Below are 24,142 nucleotides of genomic sequence, written 5' to 3' on the forward strand. Positions count from 1 at the left end.
GAAAAAATCCATTAAAAAGCCAGAGGTGAAAACACCTTACTCTACAGGAGCAAAGAAAAGAATTACATCTGACTTTTCCTGAAAATACATGCAAACAATAAGAGAGTGGAGTGAAATATTCAAAAAAGAAAAAGCCACCAACTTAGAAATCTGTACACTACAAAACTATCCTCAAAAAGTGAAGGGAAATACTTTCTCAGACAAAGAGAAACTGAGGGAATTTATTGTGAGTAGACCTGACCTACAAGACACACCTCAAAATATCTTTTAACAAGAAGGAGAATGATATAGATCAGACACATGTATACAATAAAGAAAGGAAGAACATCAGGGAAGGAATAATTAAAGGCAAAATACTTAATTTTTGATCTAACAGATAATAGTTTATTCAAAAGAAGAATCCCAACAATGTATTCTGTGTATGTATACATGCACTCTTATGTAGAAGTCAAATAAATGACAGCAATAACACCAGGTACAGAAGGGAGGAATTAGGGCTGTATTTTTTTGTTATAGGTACTAACACTATAAAGCATTATTTGAAATTAGATTAATTGTAAACATACAGGGCCTGGCACAAATAATGCCCTTTTTATTACAAAATCTTTTACTACAAAATCATAAATATGTAATTGGGTAACATAACAACATCATACTCCAGCACGCCATACAACATTTTAGGTGAAATGTTCAAACTAAAGCTATAAATTATTACACCGATATCATTACCCTACCAGCCACACTCGAGCAAGCCTTACTTCTGCCAGACCCTGTAAATTGCAAACTTTAGTGTAGCCGCTAAAACAAAGTTTATGAAAAAAATACCAACTTGCTAAGAAAGCAGAGAAAATGGGATCATATGAAATGCTCAGTTAAAACCAAAGATGAAGGAAAAAGTGTGGAAGACAAAAATTGGAACAAGAGTAAGGGCAGCAAATAGAATACAGTAAGAAATGTGGCAACAAATAGACACTTTGTCCAAATTTTAGTGACTTTGATTGCCAGTGGTCTCAATGTACCAGTTAAAAGGCAAGTTTTTTTCAGAGTAGATCAATAAGCAAGACCCAACTATATGTTCTCTACAAAACCCACTACAAATATAAAGATACAAACAGATTAATAGTAAAAGGATGGAGAAAAATATATCAATCTCCCACTAAAGAAAGTTGGAGTAGCTATATTCATTTTTGACAAAGGAAACTTCAGACCAAATAAAGTTATCAAGGTTAAAGCAGGATATTACATAATAATAAAAAAGTCAATGTTCCAAGAAGACAAAGCAGTTTTTAACACATGTACATCTAACAACACAGTGTCATAATACATATGGAAAAACTGATAAACCTGCGAGAAAAATAGATTAATTCAGTATTATAGTTGGAGACCTCAACACCTGTCAATCAGAAAATGGACAGATGCAAGCGGGCCGAAAATCAGGGAGGACATAGTTAAGCTCAACAACACCATCAATCAACTGTGTGTAATAGACAACTGCTTCATGCAATAACGACAGAATCCAGTTTTCCCTCTGTATTTCCAAGCCATCAGCTGACATCCCTGCTCATGGAGCAGTGCTGACAGCTTTGATGTTCTATTTATGACCCTGTTGGAAGGAAGCAGGTGGAGGACCTGCGGGACAGTGTGAAGTCCACAGTAGTGTGTGCAGTGACATCCCAGGCCTTCACGCTCACTCCCCACTCACTCACTGCCTCACCCAGAGCCACTTCCAGTCCTGCAAGCTCCAGGCACGGTCAGTGCTATACACGTATTTTTCTATCATTTGTACAATATTTTTACTGTACCTTTTATGTGTTTGGATGTTTTTAGATACACAAATACTTACCATTGTGTTACAGTTGCCCACAGGATTTAGTAGAGTAATGTGCTGTACAGGTTTGTAGTCTAGGACACATAGGTTATGATATATATTATATTGCCTTGGTGTATAGTAGGTTTTAAAGGTGAGACTGGGTAAGTGCATGCTATGATGTTCTCATAATAATGATTTGCCTAATGTGCTAGTTCTCAGAATGAATCCTTGTTGTTACACAGTGTGTGACTGTAGTCCCTCTTGCCTGTTTTTGCTTTTGTAGCCAGTGCTCTTGGTCTCATATTCATAAAATCATTGCTGAGACCAATGCCACAACTTTTTTTTCTATATTGTCTTCTAAGAATTTTACACAGTCAGGTCTTATAGTGAAGTCTTTAAAACATTTTACATTTATTTTTTGTATACAATGCGAGATTAGAATCCAATTTTTTTCTTTTACACGTGGGTATACAGTTTTTCTAGCACTGTTTGTAAAAGAGACAGTCTTTCCCTCATTGTGTATTCTTGACATTTTTGTCAAAGGTCAATTGACTGTATATGTCATTATGCTTTCTTGCCTGTGTGCTCTCTATTCTGTTTCATTATGTTTTTGTTGTTTTGTCTTGTCTGTTATATGCCAGTACCATACTGTTCTGATTGCTGTAGCTTTTTAATGAATTTTGAAATCAGAAAGTGTGTAATGCCTCTGACTTTGTTGTTCTTTCTCGAGATTGATGTGGCTATTTAAGATCTTTTATGGTTCCATGTGATTAGATTTTTTCTATTTGTTTTAAATCAAATGATATTTCTAAGAATTGTTATGAATCCGCAGATCACTTTGAATAGTATGCACATCCTAACAATATTATTTCTTCTGATTCATAAAATAGATGCCTTCTTTTTTGTATATTCTTTAATTTCATTAATCAGTTTTTAAAATTTTTTAATTTAATTAAAGCTGGTGTACAGTTTTACATTGGCTATATTACTTTCAGGTTCAATACAGTGATTTGACATTTTTATACTTTAAAATTTGATCACCCCTCTAATTCTAGTAATCATCTGTCACAGTGTAAACTTATCACAATATTATTGACTATATTTTCCTTCTTTTTATCCATCCTTGCCATGCTCTCACTCTGGTAACCATCCTTTTTTCTCTGTTTCTATGAGTCTGGATTTGTTTATTTGTTTATTTTTAGATTCCACGAATAAGTGTTTCTTTCTCTGCCTGACTTACTTGACTTAATATAATACATTTTGATTGTAGTTTTCAGTATACAAGTCTTTTGCCTCCTTGGTTAAATTTACTACTATGTTTTATTTATTTTTGGCTGCTGTTGGAAATGTGATTATTGTCCTAATTTTTAGATACTTGGTCATTAGTGTGTAGAAACACCATAGATTTTTGTATGTTGATTTTCTATGCTGTGAGTTTACAGAACTTATTTATTCTAACAAATTTTGTAATGGAATCTTTAGGACTTTTATATATAAGAGGACATCATCTGCAAAAAGGAACAATTTTACTTATTTCGTACCATTTAGGCTTTTTGGATCTGGATATCCATTTTCTTTCCCAGATTTAGGAAGCTTTCAACCATTATAGCTTTGAATATTCTTTCTGGTCCTTTTTCTTTCCCCCTTTTTCCAGTACCTTTGTATTGCCTGTAAAGTATATAGTGCAGCCCTGACTGGTGTGATTCAGTGGATTGAGGGCCAGCCTGTAAACCAAAGGGTTGCCTATTGATTCCCAGTCAGGCAACATGCCTGGGTTGCATGGCCAGGTTCCCAGTAGGGGGCACATGAGAGGCAACCACACATTAATGTTTTTCTTCCTCTTTTTCTCTCTCCCTTCTCCTCCCTCTAAAAATAAATAAGTAAAATCTTCAAAAACAACACAGTTCTTGAGATTCAAAAATTAAGAAAAAAAAGAATATAGTACGCATATTGGTCCATTTGTTGGATCCTGTAAGTTCCTTAAGCTTTCTTTACACCATTTCATTCTTTTTTTTAAAGATTTTATTTTACTTTTCCTTTTTGACAGAGAGGGGGAAGGGAGAGAGAAAGAGAGGAAGAGAAACATTGATGTGGGAGAGAAACATACATTAGTTGTCTCCACGCTGTGCCCTGACCAGGAACCAAATCTGCAATCCAAGCTTGAGTCCTGACTGGGAACCAAAGCAGTAAACTTTTGCTTTACGGGACAATGCCCACCCAACTGAGCCACAGCAGTCAGAGCTCCTTTTCATTCTTTCATTTTTTGTTTTTCTTACTGATTTATTTCCAATGACTAGAGTTAATGCTTGCTGATATTTCCTTCTGCTTGATCATTTCTTATATTAATGAAATGAATTAATATAAGAAAATGGTGAATTGTTTTTTCAGTTCAATGTTTCTGTTTTTTAGCTTCATGATTTTTATTTGGTGCTTTTTAAGATTTTCTAGATTTTTTTTGTTTAAATTCTCACTTTGTGCATTAGTTTTTGGCCTCAGTGAATATCTTTATGACATTTATTTTGAATTATCAGGTAACTTCTATAACTCTTCATTAGGATCAGTGTCTGGAGATTTATCTTGTTCCTTTGTTTTAAGCATCTTTGCCTGATTCTTCATTTTCCCTGACTCTCTGTGTTGCTGTCTTCATATTTGACAAAGCAGCCAAGGTCTTCCAGTCTTCATGGACTGGACTTATTTAGAAGGAAACTTCCACCAATTAGCCTGGCAGTAATTTGGAGGGCCTGAATACTTCACGTTAACCCATTCTGTTCGTTTTCTCTATTCTTTGTTTTCCCCAGGTGTTTAGGGTATGCCAGATTCCATTAGCATCTGGGCAAGTATAACTGAATCCAGTTCTTTAGTGACTCCAAGAAAAATTGGGTCATTGGACATTCAAGTCTTTCCCTCTCTAGAGAGAAGCTGAGAGCAAGGGATTTTGCCTACTTGCTCTGTGTTGAACCAAGATTAGAACTGCCAGCCCCAATTTTTGGCTCTGTTCTCACTAGTTTTAAGTTAGCTAAGTTATGCCAGGCCTTGTCAGCACTCTGACGTGGGCAAGTCAGAAGCCAGGAATTTGGGAAGCTTAAAGAAAAGTTGTGTTATAGGCAACTCTGACTACTGACTCTGGGCTGAGCCAGGGTAAGGAGTTATGGCATGTATCAGTCCAAGCTGCTGTCTGCATTCTTCTTTAGGTAGCTCAGTTGTATTGGATCTATCAGAGCTCCAAGACTGGCAAGACAAAAGCTGGTCCTCTCAGGAGTCCACTCAGAACACTTAGGAACGTTGGACTTATGAATCCCCTTTTTTCCTCCCCTGGAAGAATCTGGGAGCTAGGAGTTCTCTTCCTGATCGTATTGTCCTGTGTCGGGGGTAGGGGTTCTAGAGAAAATTCTATTTTACTGTGTCTCCCTAGTAGCTTTGGTGAGTCTAGTTTTATGTTTACCCAGGATGCAATACCCTTAGTTCATGTTCATGGTTCATACATATAAGTTCTTTGACTTCTCCATTTCCTATACTATTCTTAACCTCCCCATCTATTTTGTGCCTACCAATTATACTTCTTTTCAACAATTCTCCACTCTCCACCTCCCCACTAATAATCCATCCATATGATCTCCATTTCTGTTATTCTGTTCCCATTCTAATTACTTGCTCAGTTTGTTTTTGTTTTTGTTTTTTTAGGTTCAGTTGTTGATAGTTGTGAGTTTGTTGTCATTTTATTCTTCAAAATTTTTATTATTTTCTTAGATAAATTTTTTAACATTTCAGATAATGAGGGTTTCATGATGATGAACTCCTTTACCTTTATCTTGTCTGGGAAGCACTTTATCTGCCCTTCCATTCTCAATGATGGCTTTGCTGAATAGAGTAATCTTGGGTCTAGGTCCTTGCCTTACATGACTTTGAATACTTCTTTTCAGCCCCTTCTTGCCTGTGAGGTTTCTTTTGAGAAATGACCTGATAGTCCTATGGAAATTCCTTTGTAGGTAACTCTCTCCTTTTCCCTTGCTGCTTTTTAGATTCTTTATCTTTAATCTTGGGTAATTTAATTCTGATGTGTCTTAGTGTGTTCCTCCTTGGGTCCAATTTCTTTGGGACTCTGAGCTTCCTGGACTTCCTGGAAGTCTATTTCCTTCACCAGATTGGAAAAGTTTTCCCTCATTATTTTTTCAAATATATTTTCAGTTTCTTGCTCCCCCTCTTCTCCTTCTGGCACCACTATGATTCAGATGTTGGAACATTTAAAGATGTCCCAGAGGTCCCTAAGCCTCTCCTCATTTTTTTTTGCATTCTTGTTTCTTTATTCTGATCTGGTTGAATGTTTATTTCTTCCTTCTGTTCCAAATCTTTGATATGAGTCCTGGTTTCCTTCCCTTCACTGTTGGTTCCCTGTATGTATTTCTTTATTTCACTTTGCATAGCCTTTACTTCTTCTTCTATTTTGCATCCATACTCAATCATTCTGTGAACATCCTGATTACCAGTATTTTGAACTGTGCATCTGATAGGTTGGCTGTCTCTTCATTGCTTAATTGTTTTCCTGGAGTTTCAATCTGTTCTTTCATTTGGGCCATATTTTATTCTCGGCACACCTGTTATGTTGTAAGGGGAGGAGACTTAGGTACGTGCCAGGGCAGGGCAACCCACTTTGCTACTCTGGATGAATAGTTCTTCTTTAACTCTTAGGTAGCTGGATCCATACAGTTCAATTTTCTGACAGTTCTGGTTATTTTCTGTTTTTGAATTTGCTGTTGTTCTTCTTTTGATTGTTCAAGGAAGCAAAACATATCTCTTTATGCCTCTGTCTTGGTTGGAAGTCTCCTTTAAGTGTGATCCTTTGTATATCAATGATGTCTCCATTTTCATTTAAAATTTGTTTATATGGGTTCTCTCTCTTTTCACCTTGCTTAGTGTAGGTGAAATTTTATGTCAATTTTTTAAAAGAACTTCTTCTTGGTTTGGTTATCTTCTGTCTTATTTTTCTGTTCTCTATTTCATTATTTTCCTTTATGGTAACTTTGGGGGACAGCAGAGTAGAGGTTCTCATGAAGCAGTCCACAATGCTGGGGACCAGGATGTTACCCCTCAGTCTCTTTTCCTGCTAGAGGAAACATAGGCTCAGAGAAGACTTCTTGGTGTGGTGCTTCACTGGCTTCTGAGGAGAAGTTTAGTTAATATGTAGGCATTCCTCTTACCCTTTTAACGAAGTCCTCTTGGTATCAGTGGTGTGGAGATGGTGCCTCAGCCTCACCCCCATGTTCTAAGATTCTCTCAAGGCTTCTTCTCCATGAATAGTTGGTAGTTTTTCTTCTTGTGAGAGAAAATGAAGTCAGGAATGACCCATGTCACCATTTTGATATTGTTGCTTCTTCTCACTTCAGTTTGTTAAAAATTTGTAAGGGTGACATTGGTTCACAAAACCATACGAGTTTCAAGTTTACAACTCAACAACACGTAAATTTGCACACACATTGTGTACTCATCACTCACAGCAAATTCTGTTTCTGTCCCTATTTATACCCCATCACTCACTTCCATCTGTCCCTACCCCTTTCTCCTCTGTCACCCACTGTTGTCTGTGTCTGTGTGTTATAAGAAGATGAAGGGATAAAGCCAAAAAAAGTTTATATGTATATATATCATCTTCCATTTTGCCTTCAGTTCTGAAAGATAGCCTTGCTAAATATAAAGTCTGTGGTTAAAACACTTTTTTTTACAGCACGTTGAGTCTGCCATACTACTGCCCTCTGAGCCAAGAATTAAGCTGTTAATTTTACTGGAGTTCCCATTTCCATGACTAGTTTTTTTTTTCCTCTTGCTCTTTTCAGGATTTTCTCTTTCTTTGTTTTTGGATTTCAGTAGTTATACTATGAGTTGTCCAGATATGGATTTTTGTGTTTATTCTATTTGTAATTTGTTGAGCTTTTAGATGTGTACATTGTTTTCTTCAGATTTCAGGAAGTTTTGGATATTACTTCTAATATTTTTCTGCTCTTTTCCTCTTTTTTCTGTTACTCCCATTATTCACAAGTTAGTGGACTTAATAATACTCCCCTTATGGGTCCAGTCAGTTGTCCTCAATATTTTTTTCTCTGTCAGCATAATCATTATCAATCTTTTCAAGATTCTTAGTTCTTTTTTTCTACCAACTAGGATCTGTTATTGAACTAGTTAGCAAAATTTAATTTCAGCTACACTTTTTTAACTGCAGAATTTTTATTTGGCTCTTTTATTTTTATGATTTCTGTGCCTTTATCAATAATCTCTATTTGAAAGGACATTGTCATTATACCTCTCTAATTATTTGAGTTTTATTTCCTTTAAAAATATTTATAATAGCTGCTTTCAAGTCTTTATATGTTATCTCTGTCTCCTATGCCCTTTCAAAAGCAGTTTCAAAGGCCAGCTCTTTGATCTCCATAGATTACACTTCTGTGGGGTTTTTTTTTGCCCATCTCATAGTTTTTTATTGTTGTTGTTGAAACCTGGATGTTTTAAATAATGCATTGTAATAAATCTGGATACTGATTTCCTCACCAGGACTTGTTTTTTGTTTGTTAATTTATTTAATGTCCAGGCGGGGCTGTTTTAGTGGAATCTGTTTCTCCTGCTGTGGGAAGCCTCTGACATTGCTCCTTGGAGAGCACACCGTTGGCCAGGTTGAGCCACCTTTGGGATGACAGTGATTGTAGCATGGTTCTCTTCGTTTGTCTCGCATTGCTGATTTCTGTCAAACCCCTTTGATGTCAAACTATGATTAGCCTCCACTAATTGCCAGCTGAATACCCTATTGTTTTCAATAATGTATTGAGAAATAAATTTTTCCACGGTTTTATCCATTTAAAAAATAAATTTAAAAATGTTTCAGAGAATCTATTCCAGGTAAGAGAAAATAAGAGGTCTTGGGTTCTCGTCCTCTTCTCAGCCCTCATTGGTGGGGCAGAAGCTCTGACACAGTTGCAGCAGGTGGAGCCCTGGTCACCTGTGCCCTCAGCAAGTGGTAAATAATTAAGAGAAGGTGGTACCACAATGAGAGCAGAGAGCAAAACCGTACCGGGGTGTCCAACCTTTTGGTTTCTCTGGGCCACACCAGAAGAGAAATAGTCGTCTTGGGCCATGCACTAAAGACATCGAGACACATAATCACAAAAATACTCATAATGTTTAAAGTAAATTTACAATTTGGTGTTGGGCCACATTCATAGCCGTTCTGGGCTGCATGGGGCCCACGGACCATAGGTTGGTCACCTCTGCACCATCTTCAAATCTTGAACCTTAACAAAGAAAACTAGGAGAAAAGGCAGCTAAGAAGAGCCCATCCAAGGTCAGCAAAAACTTTTGTGAAGGGCCAAAAGGTTTATAACAGTCAGTATTAAATATGACATTAGTTTGTTCATTTCATTTAGGATATTTTGGCTATATTAGGTTAAATAAACAAATTTAAAGTTTGTCTCATTTCTTTTAACCTTTTCATTGAATGGAGCTAATAGAAAATTTATAATTACTTTATTGTTTACATTATATTCTGTTGAACACTGCTGTGCTACCACAGTTTTCTTAGATGAACACAAAAATTACTTCCTCACTGGACAGGGAAAATAAAGCTACGTCACCTTACATTTTTCTAGATAACTTAATCACATTCTTTCTGACATTATATTATAAAATGCAGAGTCAGATATAAGTATGGAAATGTTTGTGGATTTATGTTGCTACAGATTTCTCAGCACTCATTTATCTCTGATGAATGTTGATGAACAAATATTCATGCCTAAATAATTTTGTACAGTATCAATGTGACAACAAATATTACATTAAATTTATTTTTCTTTCTCCTTTTTTTGTCAAAATAATAAATGGCTACTTTATCCCTCTTTACTCAGCTCCCTGTTTCTGTATAAAAAACATCAAGGAAAATTTATTAGGAAACGTGAAACAAAATTGATTTGTGCACACAGAAGACATGATGATAAGGTTTTTAAGGATCTCATTCTTAAGCCTGGGACAAATAGAACAGGAAAGCTTGCACGATGGAAGCATGTAAGTATAATTGAAGATACTATAATTATAATTTATGTAACGTTGATAAGTATTTCTTCAATTTTTTAGAACTATCTTTCATTGTTAATATTCTGCTTGTGATTTTCTTGATGTGAAAAATATATAATAATATACAAATACAATTTTTGTGATCGATTAATTACTCTTACCACAAATATTTTATAATTCTCGCTTCATATATATTTCTCTTATTAATTATTGGAAGTAGATATTAATAGCAATATAAAATTACTTCTTGGTAGTTAAAAACAAAGAAATATTTAGTTTATTAAAGGCTGATAATTCTACATATAGTCTAATATTCATTCATTGTTTTATGCTAAATTATGTACTGCTTTGAGGACACACTGGAAGTAAAAGAAACATTTATTGAGCACCTACTGTGTGCTAGGCACTGAGCTAGGTATTTGACATGTAATAGGTAATTTATTTTTCACAGCATTGTAAGATAAGTGTTTTTCCAAATAGGAAAACTAAGAGTCAGAGGAGCTAGTTATCCCACCAAAGCCACATAGCTAAGTATCAGTGCTGGGACTTGTCTCCAGGTCTCCTGACACGAGAGTTTGTGCTTTTTGTTTTGATTTGGACGTTAGGTAATGGTAGCAAGAAGACATATAGTACTATAATTAACAAGATTGAACTTTTTATAGTTTGTTAAGCACTGTTTGTGATAAATAAACTGCATCATATGCAGAACTCTTCCTGAGTAGCCGAGCTACAAGTATTTCTGTTATATGAACATGATTAGAAGGGTTTACAAAAAGGTGCAGATAGTCATTAGTCCCTTTCAATGTACGAGGACATGTATTCTAAATATGGTACAGAAATGTCCTCAAGTCCTTAAATGTCGTATTATTCACTGAATAACAGCATAGGGCTAAAAGGCAAAGGCATCCCACTCGAACCTTTTCCCACATGAGCACTCAGTGCCACTGGTATTATTTTGCACCAGATGACAGGATGCTTTATAAAATGATAACATTCATTTGAGGTATTTTTGGCCCTCTATGCAGATTGTAAACTCACCGATTATAGGTATGTCACTTGCTTTTCTATGCTTTATATGGAGAAGACTTTCACTGAATGTTGTATACTGTTAACCAATTTGAATATGCTAGTAACCAATTTGGATATATCTACACACACACAAACACATTTAGAAATACTCATATAGATATGTGTGTATATATACATATGTACATATCCATATATTCATATATCCATGTGTATGTATAGAGGTTATGTTATGGTAAGTGACTATTATGTGCATCAATAGGAGTAAAATCTCATATTGCAAAGGTTATTTCATTTGATATCTATGTAGTTACATAGAATAATATATCATTGTATGGGGTCTGCCCAGAAAGAAGTCAGCCATATTCTATGCAAAATAGAGACATTTATTGAAGAAGATACAAGATACAAGAAACATTGTACATAGTATAATGATGTCTTAGTCCCCTTCCAAGTAGGCATGTTGGGACCTCACATAGTTCTCCTAATTGCCATTAGCTGCCCTGTCATATTTTCCTGAATTTTACTGATGGTCTGAAATCTTCCCTTTCAAAGGTGATTTTAATTTTGAGAAAAGCCAGAAATCACAGGGCACCAAATCTGGGCTGTAGAGGGGGTTGAGCCACCTGGGTGATTTGCTGTTTCACCAAAAAACTGCACAAGACATGATGCATGAATGGGTGTGTTGTCGTGATGAAGCTGCGAATCACCAGTTGCCCATAGGTGTTATCATCTGAGTCATCCAAGTTGTTGAGTAGTTTTCCTGGAGGACTGTTCAAGCTTAATGCAAAATTAGATGTGGATTTCTTGCTCTACCCGTTTAGTCATTTTGAATGTGACAACCACACAGTACACACGCTCACTCAATTGTGTCTACCACCCCAACTGACTAGTACAATGAAGTTGTCATTGTTCGTGCATGCACATTCCAGTACACTCTCCTTGGCTACTAGTTTACATCAATGTCACATGAACCATTCTTGTTACATCAACAGTGGCTGGACTTTTTCAGGACAGACCTTGTATATTGGGGTTTAGATGTATTTTGAGTGTTATGAATCTTTTGGTAAAATATTTATTACAAGTTTTCCAAAGGTCTTTGATGTTGTTGATAATTCTGCTACAATGTTATTCATGCCATTTTTATCAAGAACTGTTTATCTATATTATTATGTAAATATATGCATTGTCCTATAATTTTTCATTGCTTATAACTCTGATTCATAGAATTTCACAGAAATTACCCTTAGCTCAACTTCATAAAGTAATTGAAATGAATTTTAATTTGAACTTACATCTCTGAAAACTCTGTATGAAATTGTTGCTCCATTTTCTATTGGCTTTATTTGTCTTCTCTTCAGCTTACTTAATTGACTTTTTTACTATTTTCAGTACTATTTACTTTTTTTTTACTATTTTTACTACTCATATATCTAGTCTTTGTTACTTGGAGTTTGATTTATTAAAAACTATAGTGAGACAGTTGATGCCCTAAGTGCTTAAGAGAACCTAGCACCCAAGAAACATTGTAAGAATGATGAATTAGGTAAAAGAGAGGGGGTGAGAAAATAGTGGCATTTAATATTAGACTTCATTTTTTGTTAAAGATGCCCCAAGCAAAGTAATAAGCGTTAGTCAAGAATGGAATTCAAATTTCAGTATTTAGTAAAATTAATCAATTGCTGAATCTGCTTCTGTTTTGAGATGAAATATATTTTTGTCTAAAGGGCTTAAAACTTTCCATATTCCTGGAAAGATCCTTAGGAGTGAGTTCAAGTTACATTCAGTCAGGAAATGTGCTGGAAAGCCCAGAGTTTATGGTAGAAGAATAAGCTTTAAGTGAGATATAGGACCAAAAGTCAGGAGCCAAGAAGAAGGAATCTGTTAAAAACTCAGTCAGAATAGAAGAAATTAAGGATTTGAAACAATTGCTAGGAACACTGTTTATGAATACTTTACAGTTACAGTTATTAGTTAGGGAATGTCTGTTCTTGCAGAGTAGACCAACATAAATTTAGAATTATGGTGGTAAACAGATCAAGTTTTTGTGAAACTTATGTATTATTATAGTGAGTTTTAGGGAAATCTAGAGACTAATTCTATATAATTATTATTGATTTTCTTGAGACTCCCAATAATATTTGAAATATTCTTTGGCATACTCAACCCTTTTCCTCAAAGGATAATAAGGAAAATATGTAGAAGGAGTAATAACAAATAAAGGAGTTACTAAATTTCCATTGCAAAATTTTATTAATCTGGGCTGGACAATGATATGTTCTTTGTTATCTAACTTTTGTTGGCTTCAATCATGTCTTTTACTTACATAGTCTATTGCAAACATGAATTTTAGTAGGTATATAGTCTGACAGAAAGTCATACCCATTGGAGCCAAAAGGAAAGAGATTCTGAGGGGGAAATTAATTTGCCATGCATTTATTGCAGGGGCAGCTTAATTGTTCCCTTTCCTCCTGCCTCCCATACTCATATCTGATGCTGTCTTAAGGTGGTTTAGTCATATTTTGTTAGGAAGGAGAGAAAGAGGTAAGAAACAGTGGTGGTCAGGAGCCATTACACCCTTTGTCTGGACATTTCTGGAGAGGGTGCCTGCGTTCTTCCTTGTTATCAACAAAGTGAGGAAAGGGGTCAGGAGGGCAAACCAGTCCGAGTTCCGTGGAAGGGACCACTTCTAGCACATGGACATCTTGTACTGCTCGTGGCTTTGTATAGTTTCTGGGAACACCACACGTAATCTAATATGGCAGTCATTTGTACTAAAGTAAAATTTGCTTTCGAACTGCTGATTTGGTTAAATTCTAGAGTATTTTATTGATTTTTTCCTTCCAAAGACTCATTTTTCTCATTAATAAAAACATGACAGTTTTGTACCACAGAATAGAACAAAAGTGTCCTCACAATCCTCCCGCAAACTTTTTCCATTAACTAATGTTAAACACATTTTCCTGAAAATTTATAGATTTTTTTAAAACCTGATGAACTGTTATCTTTTAATATACTATAATTTTAATAAGGTTTCAAAAATATAATCTAACTTTTTAATTATACTACATATGCATGGAAATATATGAAAGCTGATATTAATAGAGGCTGTTTAGGTGTCAGAATATTAAGTAATTATTCTGCTAGTTTTTATTTGTTTCTAATTAGAAATCATGTTTTATTTACATAGTAAAACAAAAGATTTTTTATTTTGGATAAAACGATTATACCTCCATTATTTATAATATCAATATAGAAATAATGCCTTCAGAACCTCTGCTTTGTGTCATAGTCCACAAAATCATTTTGTAATAGTTCATAAGCATTATTTTTTCAGAGTACTTTTATGTTTGTAACAAAGTTGGTGGAAAGTACAGAATTTCCGTATCCTCCCTGTCACCACACATGTACAGCCTGTCCTGCAGTGGTACATATGTGGTAATTTATGAACCCAAATCAACACATCATTGTTTCCCAAAGTCCATAATTTAAATTAAGGTTTACTCGTGGTGTTGTACATTCTATGGGTTCTGACAAATATATATATATAATGATGTGTAGTCACCATTAGAGGGTGTCATACAGAATAATTTTAGTGCCCTAAAAATCTTCTGTGCTCTGCATATTCATCCCTTCCTCCCTAAACCCTTAGCAACCAGTAATCTTTTCACTGTCTCCATACTTTTCTCTTTTCCAGAATGTCATACTGTTGGACTTGTATAGCATGTAGCCTGGTTAGATTGACCTCTTTCACTTAGTATTATGTATTTAAGTTTCCTCCACACCCTTTTATGGCTCAATAGCTCATTTTTAGCACAAAATTATATTTCATTGCCTGGATGTACTAGTTTATTTACTCATCCATCTATTATAGGACATCTTGGTTACTTCCAAGTTACGGTAATTATGAACAAAGTTGGTACACATGTTCATGTGAAAGTTTTTGTGTAGACACGATTTTAATTTTAGGGGCTTAAATATAAGGGGACATGTGTGCTGGATCATATGGTAAGAGCATGTGTAGTTTTGTAAAAAAAGTTGCCTAATTGTCTTTAAATTTGATGTACCATTCTGCGTTCCTACCAGCAATGAATGACACAGTTCCTGTTGCTCCACATCTTCACTGGCACGTGGTGTTGTCAGACTTCTGGATTTTGGTCATTCTAATATGTGTGTAGTAGGATCTCATTAATGTTTTAATTCACAATGTCCTAATGACATATGATGTTGAATATCTTTTCATAGGTTTATCTTCTTTGGCAAAGTTTAGTCTTTTATAACTAGAAAAATGAGATGACTTATTACATGCTCTATGTGAGTAGGAGAAGAAAGAGAAAGAGTCACCTAATTGGGGCCCAGCATTGCACAGTGCACGAGTCCCTTTACATCACCATCTGTGTGGAAGACATGCCCCGAGGCTGTGCAGAGCAAAGCACAGCTTGCCTTCATGGCAAGGCGAGGTTGTTTGGATTTTCTAAATCCAAGTAACTAATCATATTTGAGGGTGGTGTTTTGCACTTGCTTTAAGTTCAAGTAAATATGGAGGAGAGGGAAAGAATAATCATCCTTATAATACTGAAAGCCACAAGATATTGAATCTACTTTTGCCCTCTTATTTGTCTAGTTTAACAGTAAACGATATTAAGAAAATATCAAGAAGGTTGATCTTATATGAGATTCAGATGTGGAATGAGTCACCTCAATTTATTATGTGAGGTGTTAAAAGAAGCTTGTAGAGAAGTATTTTGATTTTTTAAATTTTATTGTTTTGTGCACTGAGAATGATTCCTTATACTAGAAACTGACCTTTATTATCAAAGAGATTCTGAGGTGTTGCTGTAGGTTATACAGTTCTAAGAAAGTAGCTTTGTAAAGGTATATTTGTATCTTTTTGAAAATTGCCCTTTGTGTCTATCAGTCATTTGGGGGCCTCATCAACAACGCAGTTCATTTCAAATGGGTATTTTTTGAATTCTTAGACTGTCTTTAGCACTGTAATAAACTCTAAGGCCTTATGGAAATCAAGCAGATATTATTCTGAAACTTGTAGGTGGAAGGAAATAACTAGGAAAAACTCACTCACTGGGTAGGGACTGATTATAGAAAGTGTGGAATTCTGAAGAGTATACACTTAAATTCTGACTAGTCAATTTTCTGTATCTAATGGGTCTGATTAAAGAAACTAGAGTTTTTCTAAATTTTAATACCATTGGGAAATAGTGGCACTTAGTGTCAGGTAGACGTATGCGTTATTTGTCAGAAGAGTTTTGAGAGCAGCTACTGGGGCTATCAAAGGCTAAGAATAATTAATTTATGTTTAATTCAGCCTTTTGGGGGTCCAAAGGGGCAACAGTGGTGGCTTAGAACTGAAGCTCTTGCTTAAAGACCTCAGCAACTGCATAAAGGGCTAAACCTAACCATTTAATAAAGTTTTCCTGGTGTTTATTATGTGCTTTCTAGGTTTCAGGCCATCTGCTCCTCACTGGCAATAAAAATAAAATAAATAGTGTTCCCTTTAATCAAAGAGTTTACTGAGACTAAATGGAGAAGACTTGGAGGTAGACGAATAAGCCTAGAGCAGATGCACATCAGGATAACCCTGGATGCCATTTGAAGCTGCTCAGATTCAAGGAATGCAGTTAGCCGGCACTTCAACTGTTAGGTTTTAAAAAAATTATTTTATTGTTCAATTACAGTTGTCTTCATTTACCCTCCACCACTCCCCCCCAACCCAGCCAAACCCAGCTCCCTCCCTTGCTTCCACCCCACCCCTTGGTTTTGTCCATGCGTCCTTTATAGTTGTTCTGCAAACCCTTCCCCCATTATCCCCTCCCACCTCTCCTCTGGTTACTGTTAGTTTGTTCTTACTTTCAATGTCTCTGATTATATTTTGCTTGCTTATTTGTTTTGTTAATTAGGTTCCACTTAAAAGTGGGATCATATAGTATTTGTCCCTCACCACTTGGCTTAATTCACTTAACATAATGCTCTCCAGTTCCAGTTCCAGTTCCATCCATACTATTGCAAAGGGTAGGAGCTCCTTCTTTCTCTCTGCTATATAGTATTCCATCGCGTAAATGTACCATAGTTTTTTTGATCCATTCATTTATTGATAGGCACTTACGTTGGTTCCAGTACTTGGCTATTATAAATTGTGCTGCTATGAACATTGGGGTCCATAGGTTCTTTTGGATTGGTGTTTCAGGGTTCTCAGGATATAATCCTAGCAGTAGAATTGCTGGGTCAAAAGGCAGTTCCATTTCTAGTTTTCTGAGGAAATTCCATACTGTTTTCCACGGTGACTGCACCAGTTTGCATTTCCACCAACAGTGAACTAGGGTCCCCTTTTCTCCACATTCTCTCCAGCACTTGTTTGTTGATTTGTTTATGTTGGCCATTCTCACTGGCATGAGGTGGTATCTCATTGTGGTTTTAGTTTGCATCACTCTGACGGCTAGTGATGCTGACTATCTTTTCATATGCCTCTGGGCCCTCTGTATGTCCTCCTTGGAAAAGTGCCTGTTCAACTCTTTTGCCCATTTTGTAATTGGGTTTTTTATCTTCCTGGAGTGGAGTCATGTTTACCTCTGCTTTCCAGCTTTCCTCATTCTCTAGGAATGACCTAAAATGACCTACAGGTCATGTAGGCTATTCTCTAGGAACCCTCCAGGCAATTACTGAGTAAGTCAGGGTTACAAGGACCTGGCCATTTCTGCTCAGGGTGGAACTCTCAGGTAGATAGACTTTGCTCTGGGCCTCCTGATTGGTTGGGAGAAACTTTGGCTCTCCCTGCTTATTCTTGGTTTTTCATTTTCCTTTAATGGGTGTTACCTCCCAATAAACCTTTTGTGCACTTACTTTCGTCTTGGTATTTCCATTCTGGAAAATCAGCTTGTGACACCATTTATTATGCTTAAGCTCCATAGATGTGAATAAGCAAGATCTGAAACCAAGAAATTGCAGGATTAGTTTTGAAAAGCAGCAGGTGAATACTAATTTAATACGTAATCTGAGATATAAAACCATGGGGGTTGCCAATGTCAACTGAGAGGTCACCAGAAAAAGGAGAAAATTGAGGAAAGGATTTAAATAATAGCATAAAATCTGAAAAGGCAGAGATAGGAACTATAAAGTGCTTATAGTGATAGCAAATACTTTGGTCATTGAGGTGAAAGAGGGAAAATTAAGCAAGTTAAGCTGAGACATGGACGTAAATCATTCACTCATCCAGCATGTGGCACCGTATAAACTGCCTACCCTTAAGTCACTCAGGAGCCATCTCAGTTAGCAGATCCGTGGTCAGAAAGACCACTATGCTATACTATAACTTCTACTGTAGTATGTTGTTATAATTTGTCTATATTCTATTTGTTATTGTTAACCTCTTACTGTGCCTAATTTATAAATTAAACTTTATCATAAATATACATGTATAGGAAAGTCATTCTCAGTATTCATGGGAGATTGATTTTAAGGCTTCACGAGTATACCAAAATCCAAGAATGATCAATGCCTTTTATAAAATGGCTTATATATTATTATATAACCTACACATATGCTCCTGTATACTTTAAATAATCTCTAGATTACTTATAATATTTAATACAATGTTGATACTATATTAATAGTATCAACTATTAATCAATTGTATCAATTGTTACCCTGAATTGTTTATGGAATAATGACAATAAAAAGTGTGTACATGTTCAATAGAGATCTAACCATTACAGACCTAATTACATAGTACACATCAGCAAAACCTAACTTTTTTTTTTCAGAATATTTTTGATCAGTAATTGGGAATCCATGTATGCAGGGGGCTGATGAGTAGTTAGACATGGATTTTCAAACGTGCAGGCATGGGGGGTTAAAGGAGATGGTAGGATCCCCAACCCTTGTATAGTCAAGGGTCTATTCTCATTGAAAATGAAAATACAACTTCACCAAAATTTGTGGGGTGCAGTGAAAACAGTGCTTAGAGGGACCTTTACAGCACTGAATGCTTATGTTAGAAAAGAAGAAAGATCTAAAAATAATCATCTAAGTCTCCACTTGAGAAAACTAGAACAGAGAAAATTAAATCCAAAGCAGAAAGAAAGAAATAGTAACAATTAGATCAGAAATCAATGAAATTGAATATGTCACTACTCAGCCAAATTTAATTCCAGTTGGAATACTAGTGTTCCAGTCATTTGAACAAGATGTAATAATTAATGGTCCAGCAAACTGTAAGTTAAAATATAAAACATGCTCTCTACGTACACCATATATAATGTGGCATGGAAGTAGAATAAGCATAATAAAAACTTTCCATTTGGAAAAAGTTTGGATGAATGAGTATGTGGTCTTTTGAGCTTGGCTTCTTTCACTTAGCATAATAGTTTTGTTTTTTAAGATTTTATCCGTTTATTTTTAGACAGAGGGGAAGAGAGGGAAAGGGAGAGAAACATCAATGTGTGGTTGCCTCTCGTATGCACCCCTACTGGAGACCTGGCCTGCAACCCAGGCATGGGCCTTGACTGGGAAACAAACCAGCAACTCTTTGCTTCTCAGGCCAGCACTCAATCCACTGAGCCACACCAGCCAAGGGGAGCATAATGTTTTCAAGATTCATCTGTGCTGCAACATGTACCAGTACTTAATTTTTATAGCTTAATAATATTTCATTTTATTATGTATATTACATATGTATATCACATTTAAAATTCCATTCATTAGTTGAATTGCTTCCAATTTATGGCTATTGTGAATTAAGCCACTATGAACATTCACGTACAAATAGTGGTGTGGACATATTTTTTCAGTTTTTATGGTGTGTATCCCTACTTACAGAATTACTTGATGATATAGTAATTCCATGTTTATGTTTTTGAGGAACTGCCAAACTGCCACAGCAGTTGCACCATTTTGCATTTGTATCATCAATGTGTGAAAGTTCCACTTTTTTAAAAATCCTCACCAACACTTGTCATTGCTTGTTTTTGATCATAGCCGCCCCAGGGGATATGAAGTAGTACTTCATTGTAGTTTTGGTTTGCATTTCCATAGTGACTCAGGGTGCTGGGAATCTTTTCATGTATTCATTGGCATTTGAATATCTTCTCTGGAGAAATGGCTATTCAAATCCATTTGATTATATCATTTTATAATAAGTTGTCTTTTTATTGATGAGTTGTAAGAATGCCTTATATATTTTTGATACAAAACTCTTATCACATTTATGATTTGAATATATTTTCCCGTTATGCAGATTGTTCTTTTACTTTCTTAATGGTATTCTCAAAGCATAAAATTTTAAAATTTTGATGAAAACCAATTAATCTTTTTTTTTTTTTCACATACTTTTCATGTTACAACTAAGAAATTGCTGTATAAGCCAAGGTCTGAAAAATTTTTTTCCCCTTAAGAGTTTTATAATTTTAGGTCTTAAACTTAGGCCTATTATTTATTTGGAGCTAATTTTTATATGGTATGAGATGGGGTTAAACATAATTCTTTTATATGTGGGTAACTAGCTGCTCAGCAACATTTAAAAAAAACAAACTCTTATTTAATTATCTTAGTGTCTTTATCAGAATTAATTTTTTCATCTTTAGGAGTTTATTCAGGGTTCTAAATTTTTTTCCATTGTTTGTATGTCTACCCTCACAATCATTTTGGCATTGCAGTTTTTAGTTAAATAATATAGCACTGAAGAAAAAATGCAGTATCTTAAATTTTCATTGTATAATTTGATTATTGTGTTATGCTTAAGATTCAAATCTATTATCCCATATTTGTATTTTATGTCATTATATTCAAATTTTAAAAAACTTAATGTGCAAACTCCTTCCATACATGCAAAAAATATATTATTTATCTCCAAGTTTTTGAAAAATTTGTGATTNTGTATCCCTACTTACAGAATTACTTGATGATATAGTAATTCCATGTTTATGTTTTTGAGGAACTGCCAAACTGCCACAGCAGTTGCACCATTTTGCATTTGTATCATCAATGTGTGAAAGTTCCACTTTTTTTTAAATCCTCACCAACACTTGTCATTGCTTGTTTTTGGTCATAGCCGCCCCAGGGGATATGAAGTAGTACTTCATTGTAGTTTTGGTTTGCATTTCCATAGTGACTCAGGGTGCTGGGAATCTTTTCATGTATTCATTGGCATTTGAATATCTTCTCTGGAGAAATGGCTATTCAAATCCATTTGATTATATCATTTTATAATAAGTTGTCTTTTTTATTGATGAGTTGTAAGAATGCCTTATATATTTTTGATACAAAACTCTTATCACATTTATGATTTGAATATATTTTCCCATTATGCAGATTGTTCTTTTACTTTCTTAATGGTATTCTCAAAGCATAAAATTTTAAAATTTTGATGAAAACCAATTAATCTTTTTTTGTTTGTCACATACTTTTCATGTTACAACTAAGAAATTGCTGTATAAGCCAAGGTCTGAAAGATTTTTTTCCCCTTAAGAGTTTTATAATTTTAGGTCTTAAACTTAGGCCTATTATTTATTTGGAGCTAATTTTTATATAGTATGAGATGGGGTTAAATATAATTCTTTTATATGTGGGTAACTAGCTGCTCAGCAACATTTAAAAAAACAAACTTTTATTTAATTATCTTAGCGTCTTTATCAGAATTAATTTTTTCATCTTTAGGAGTTTATTCAGGGTTCTAAATTTTTTTCCATTGTTTGTATGTCTACCCTCACAATCATTTTGGCATTGCAGTTTTTAGTTAAATAATATAGCACTGAAGAAAAAAAATGCAGTATCTTAAATTTTCATTGTATAATTTGATTATTGTGTTATGCTTAAGATTCAAATCTATTATCCCGTATTTGTATTTTATGTCATTATATTCAAATTTAAAAAAACTTAATGTGCAAACTCCTTCCATACATGCAAAAATATATTATTTATCTCCAAGTTTTTGAAAAATTTGTGATTTTAAGGTTGATGACAGGGTAGTAAATTTCTGGTATAGAGAGAAAGTTTCTGAGCATTGACAAATGGAGAGAATTTTCAGAGCTCGTAGAGACACTTGTTGATTTTTCTACCCATGAAGCAATGATATAGATCATGTGTTATCGTGCAAAATGTATGCTCTTTATCACCACAACAGCTTTACCTTTAACCTTTAAGGCAATAGATATATACTGACATATGTTTATACATATAAATAGGTATCAGCATAGATCTTTTTATATGAGTGTTGGAACTTTGTTTTATTTATTTATTTATCTATTTTTAAAGATTATTTATTTATTTATCTTTAGAGGGGAAGGGAAGAAGAGAGGGAGAGAAATAATCAATGTATGGTTGCCTCTCATGTGTCCCCTAATGGGAACTGGCCTACAACCCAGGCATGTGCCCTAACTGGGAATCAAACCCTGATCCTTTGATTTACAGGCCCACGCTCAATCCACTGAGCTACACCAGCCAGGGCAGGAACTTTGTTTTAAATTGCAAGTTCAATGCTCTAACTTCAGTGCTTTTTAATATTTTACTTCAGAATACTATGGGAAAATCAAGAACAGAAAATCTTTTGTTCTGTAGGAATTTCTTGTTAAGATGAAGCATTAGAATAATGACCAGTATGTCTATATAATTAAGCATACATATGTGGTATAACATACAAGAAAGTGATTGTCAAAAAAGAAAAGATCAAGGGTATAATTTACAAAAACTTCTCAACCAGTGTTGTGGAGGTGAGAATTAGCTTGGCACATGTGTGAATGGAAAGCAAATTATCCTAAATATACCAAGATATTTGCTAGAGGAACTGTGGAAACTGAAGTTGGATAGTGCTGTTAATGGACATATTAATTTTCACCTGGGGGATTAAAATGATTATTTGGTAGGAAAACATCTATACATTTTAATAAAGTGTAACTATGCATATAAAATTGCTTAGAATTGATAAGTTATGCTTGTTATTCAAACTTTTATATACAGTAGTGAACAACCAAATGTTAGGGTGATTATTTGTTTTGTTTATAATATAAAGTAGAGAGTATAGAGTGAAATCTTATACCCGTTAGCCTGAAATTTTCTGGATAGTTAAATAACAAGAGAATGTAGGAAAGATTCCAGAATCTAAATGAAAAAGCATAACAGCGGCTGCAGATTTTGGTAATTTATGGGCCTCTCAAAATTTTGTTTCAGTTCACCTCTTCAATGTCTTGTCTCATATTCTATTATAAAGAGTACACTTCAGCTAGTTTAGTGTTTTCACTGTTTTCATTTCCTTATTTATTCTTACCTGCTTCCCTCTTGTTTTCCTTATGTAAATAGAGTACAAGGGGAGGCCTCCCCCAAAACAGAATTTATTTATAAAGGAACGTATTAATTCTTTCATGTTAAACTTCAGTCACCGTCAAAGTACTCTCCAATTGATGCAATACATGTATTTCTACTGCTCAAAACATTATTAGAACCGTTGATTTTGATGCCTTTTAGTGCCTCTGCCACTTTTTTGTTCTACTTATTCCACACAGGGAAACAAAAAAGAGTTGTTAGAGAAAGATCTAGTGAACAGGGAGGGTAGGGCGCAGGGGTTATGCTGTTTTGGGTCAAAAACTGCTGAACACTCAGTGCAGTGTGGGCAGGTGTGCTTGTAAATCATCCATCGTGAAATGGGCAAACACATTGAAAGAATCTTCAGTGAAGGCAGTCCTGAGAGGGAAGTTCATAGCAATATAGGCTTACCTAAAGAAGATAGAAACATTCCAAATAAACAACCTAACCCGACACCTGCAAGAATTCGAAGAACAACAACAAAGACAGCCCAGAGCAAGTAGAAGGAAGGAAATAAGCAAGATCAGAGCAGAATTAAATGACATAGAGACTAAAGGCACAATTCTAAGGATCAATGAATCTAGGAGTTGGTTTTTTGAAAAGATAAACAAAATAGACAAACCTTTAAGTAGGCTCATCACGAAAAGAAGAGAGAGGACCCAAATAAACACAATCAGAAATGAAAGAGGAGAGATTACAACTGATACCACAGAAATAGAAGGGATTATAAGAAATTACTATGCAGAACTGTGTGCCAAGAAATTTGAAAACCTAGATGAAATGGACAAATTTCTAGAAAAACATAATCTTCCAAAACTCAATGAAAAAGAAGCAGAAAACCTGAACAGGCCAATAACAGCAAATGAAACTGAAGAAGTAATCAAAAAACTCCCATCACACAAAAGCCCTGGACCAGATGGTTTCACAGGTGAATTCTACAAAGCTTTT

General features: G+C 35.0%; 1 protein-coding gene across 1 annotated transcript in view; it reads left to right on the plus strand.

Moving 5' to 3' along the window:
• LRRIQ3 (leucine rich repeats and IQ motif containing 3) overlaps positions 1 to 24,142 on the plus strand; it is a 117,902-nt gene that overhangs the window by 45,721 nt on the left and 48,039 nt on the right. Inside the window, exon 5 of the mRNA XM_037042432.1 lies at positions 9,694 to 9,850. Within this exon, the coding sequence (XP_036898327.1) occupies positions 9,694 to 9,850 (157 nt within the window). The remainder of the gene's footprint in view (positions 1 to 9,693; positions 9,851 to 24,142) is intronic.

Source organism: Sturnira hondurensis, unplaced genomic scaffold (genome assembly GCF_014824575.4).
Source record: "Sturnira hondurensis isolate 20B ecotype Veracruz unplaced genomic scaffold, ASM1482457v3 Scaffold0000648, whole genome shotgun sequence".
In the NCBI taxonomy this organism is placed as follows: Eukaryota; Metazoa; Chordata; class Mammalia; order Chiroptera; family Phyllostomidae; genus Sturnira; species Sturnira hondurensis.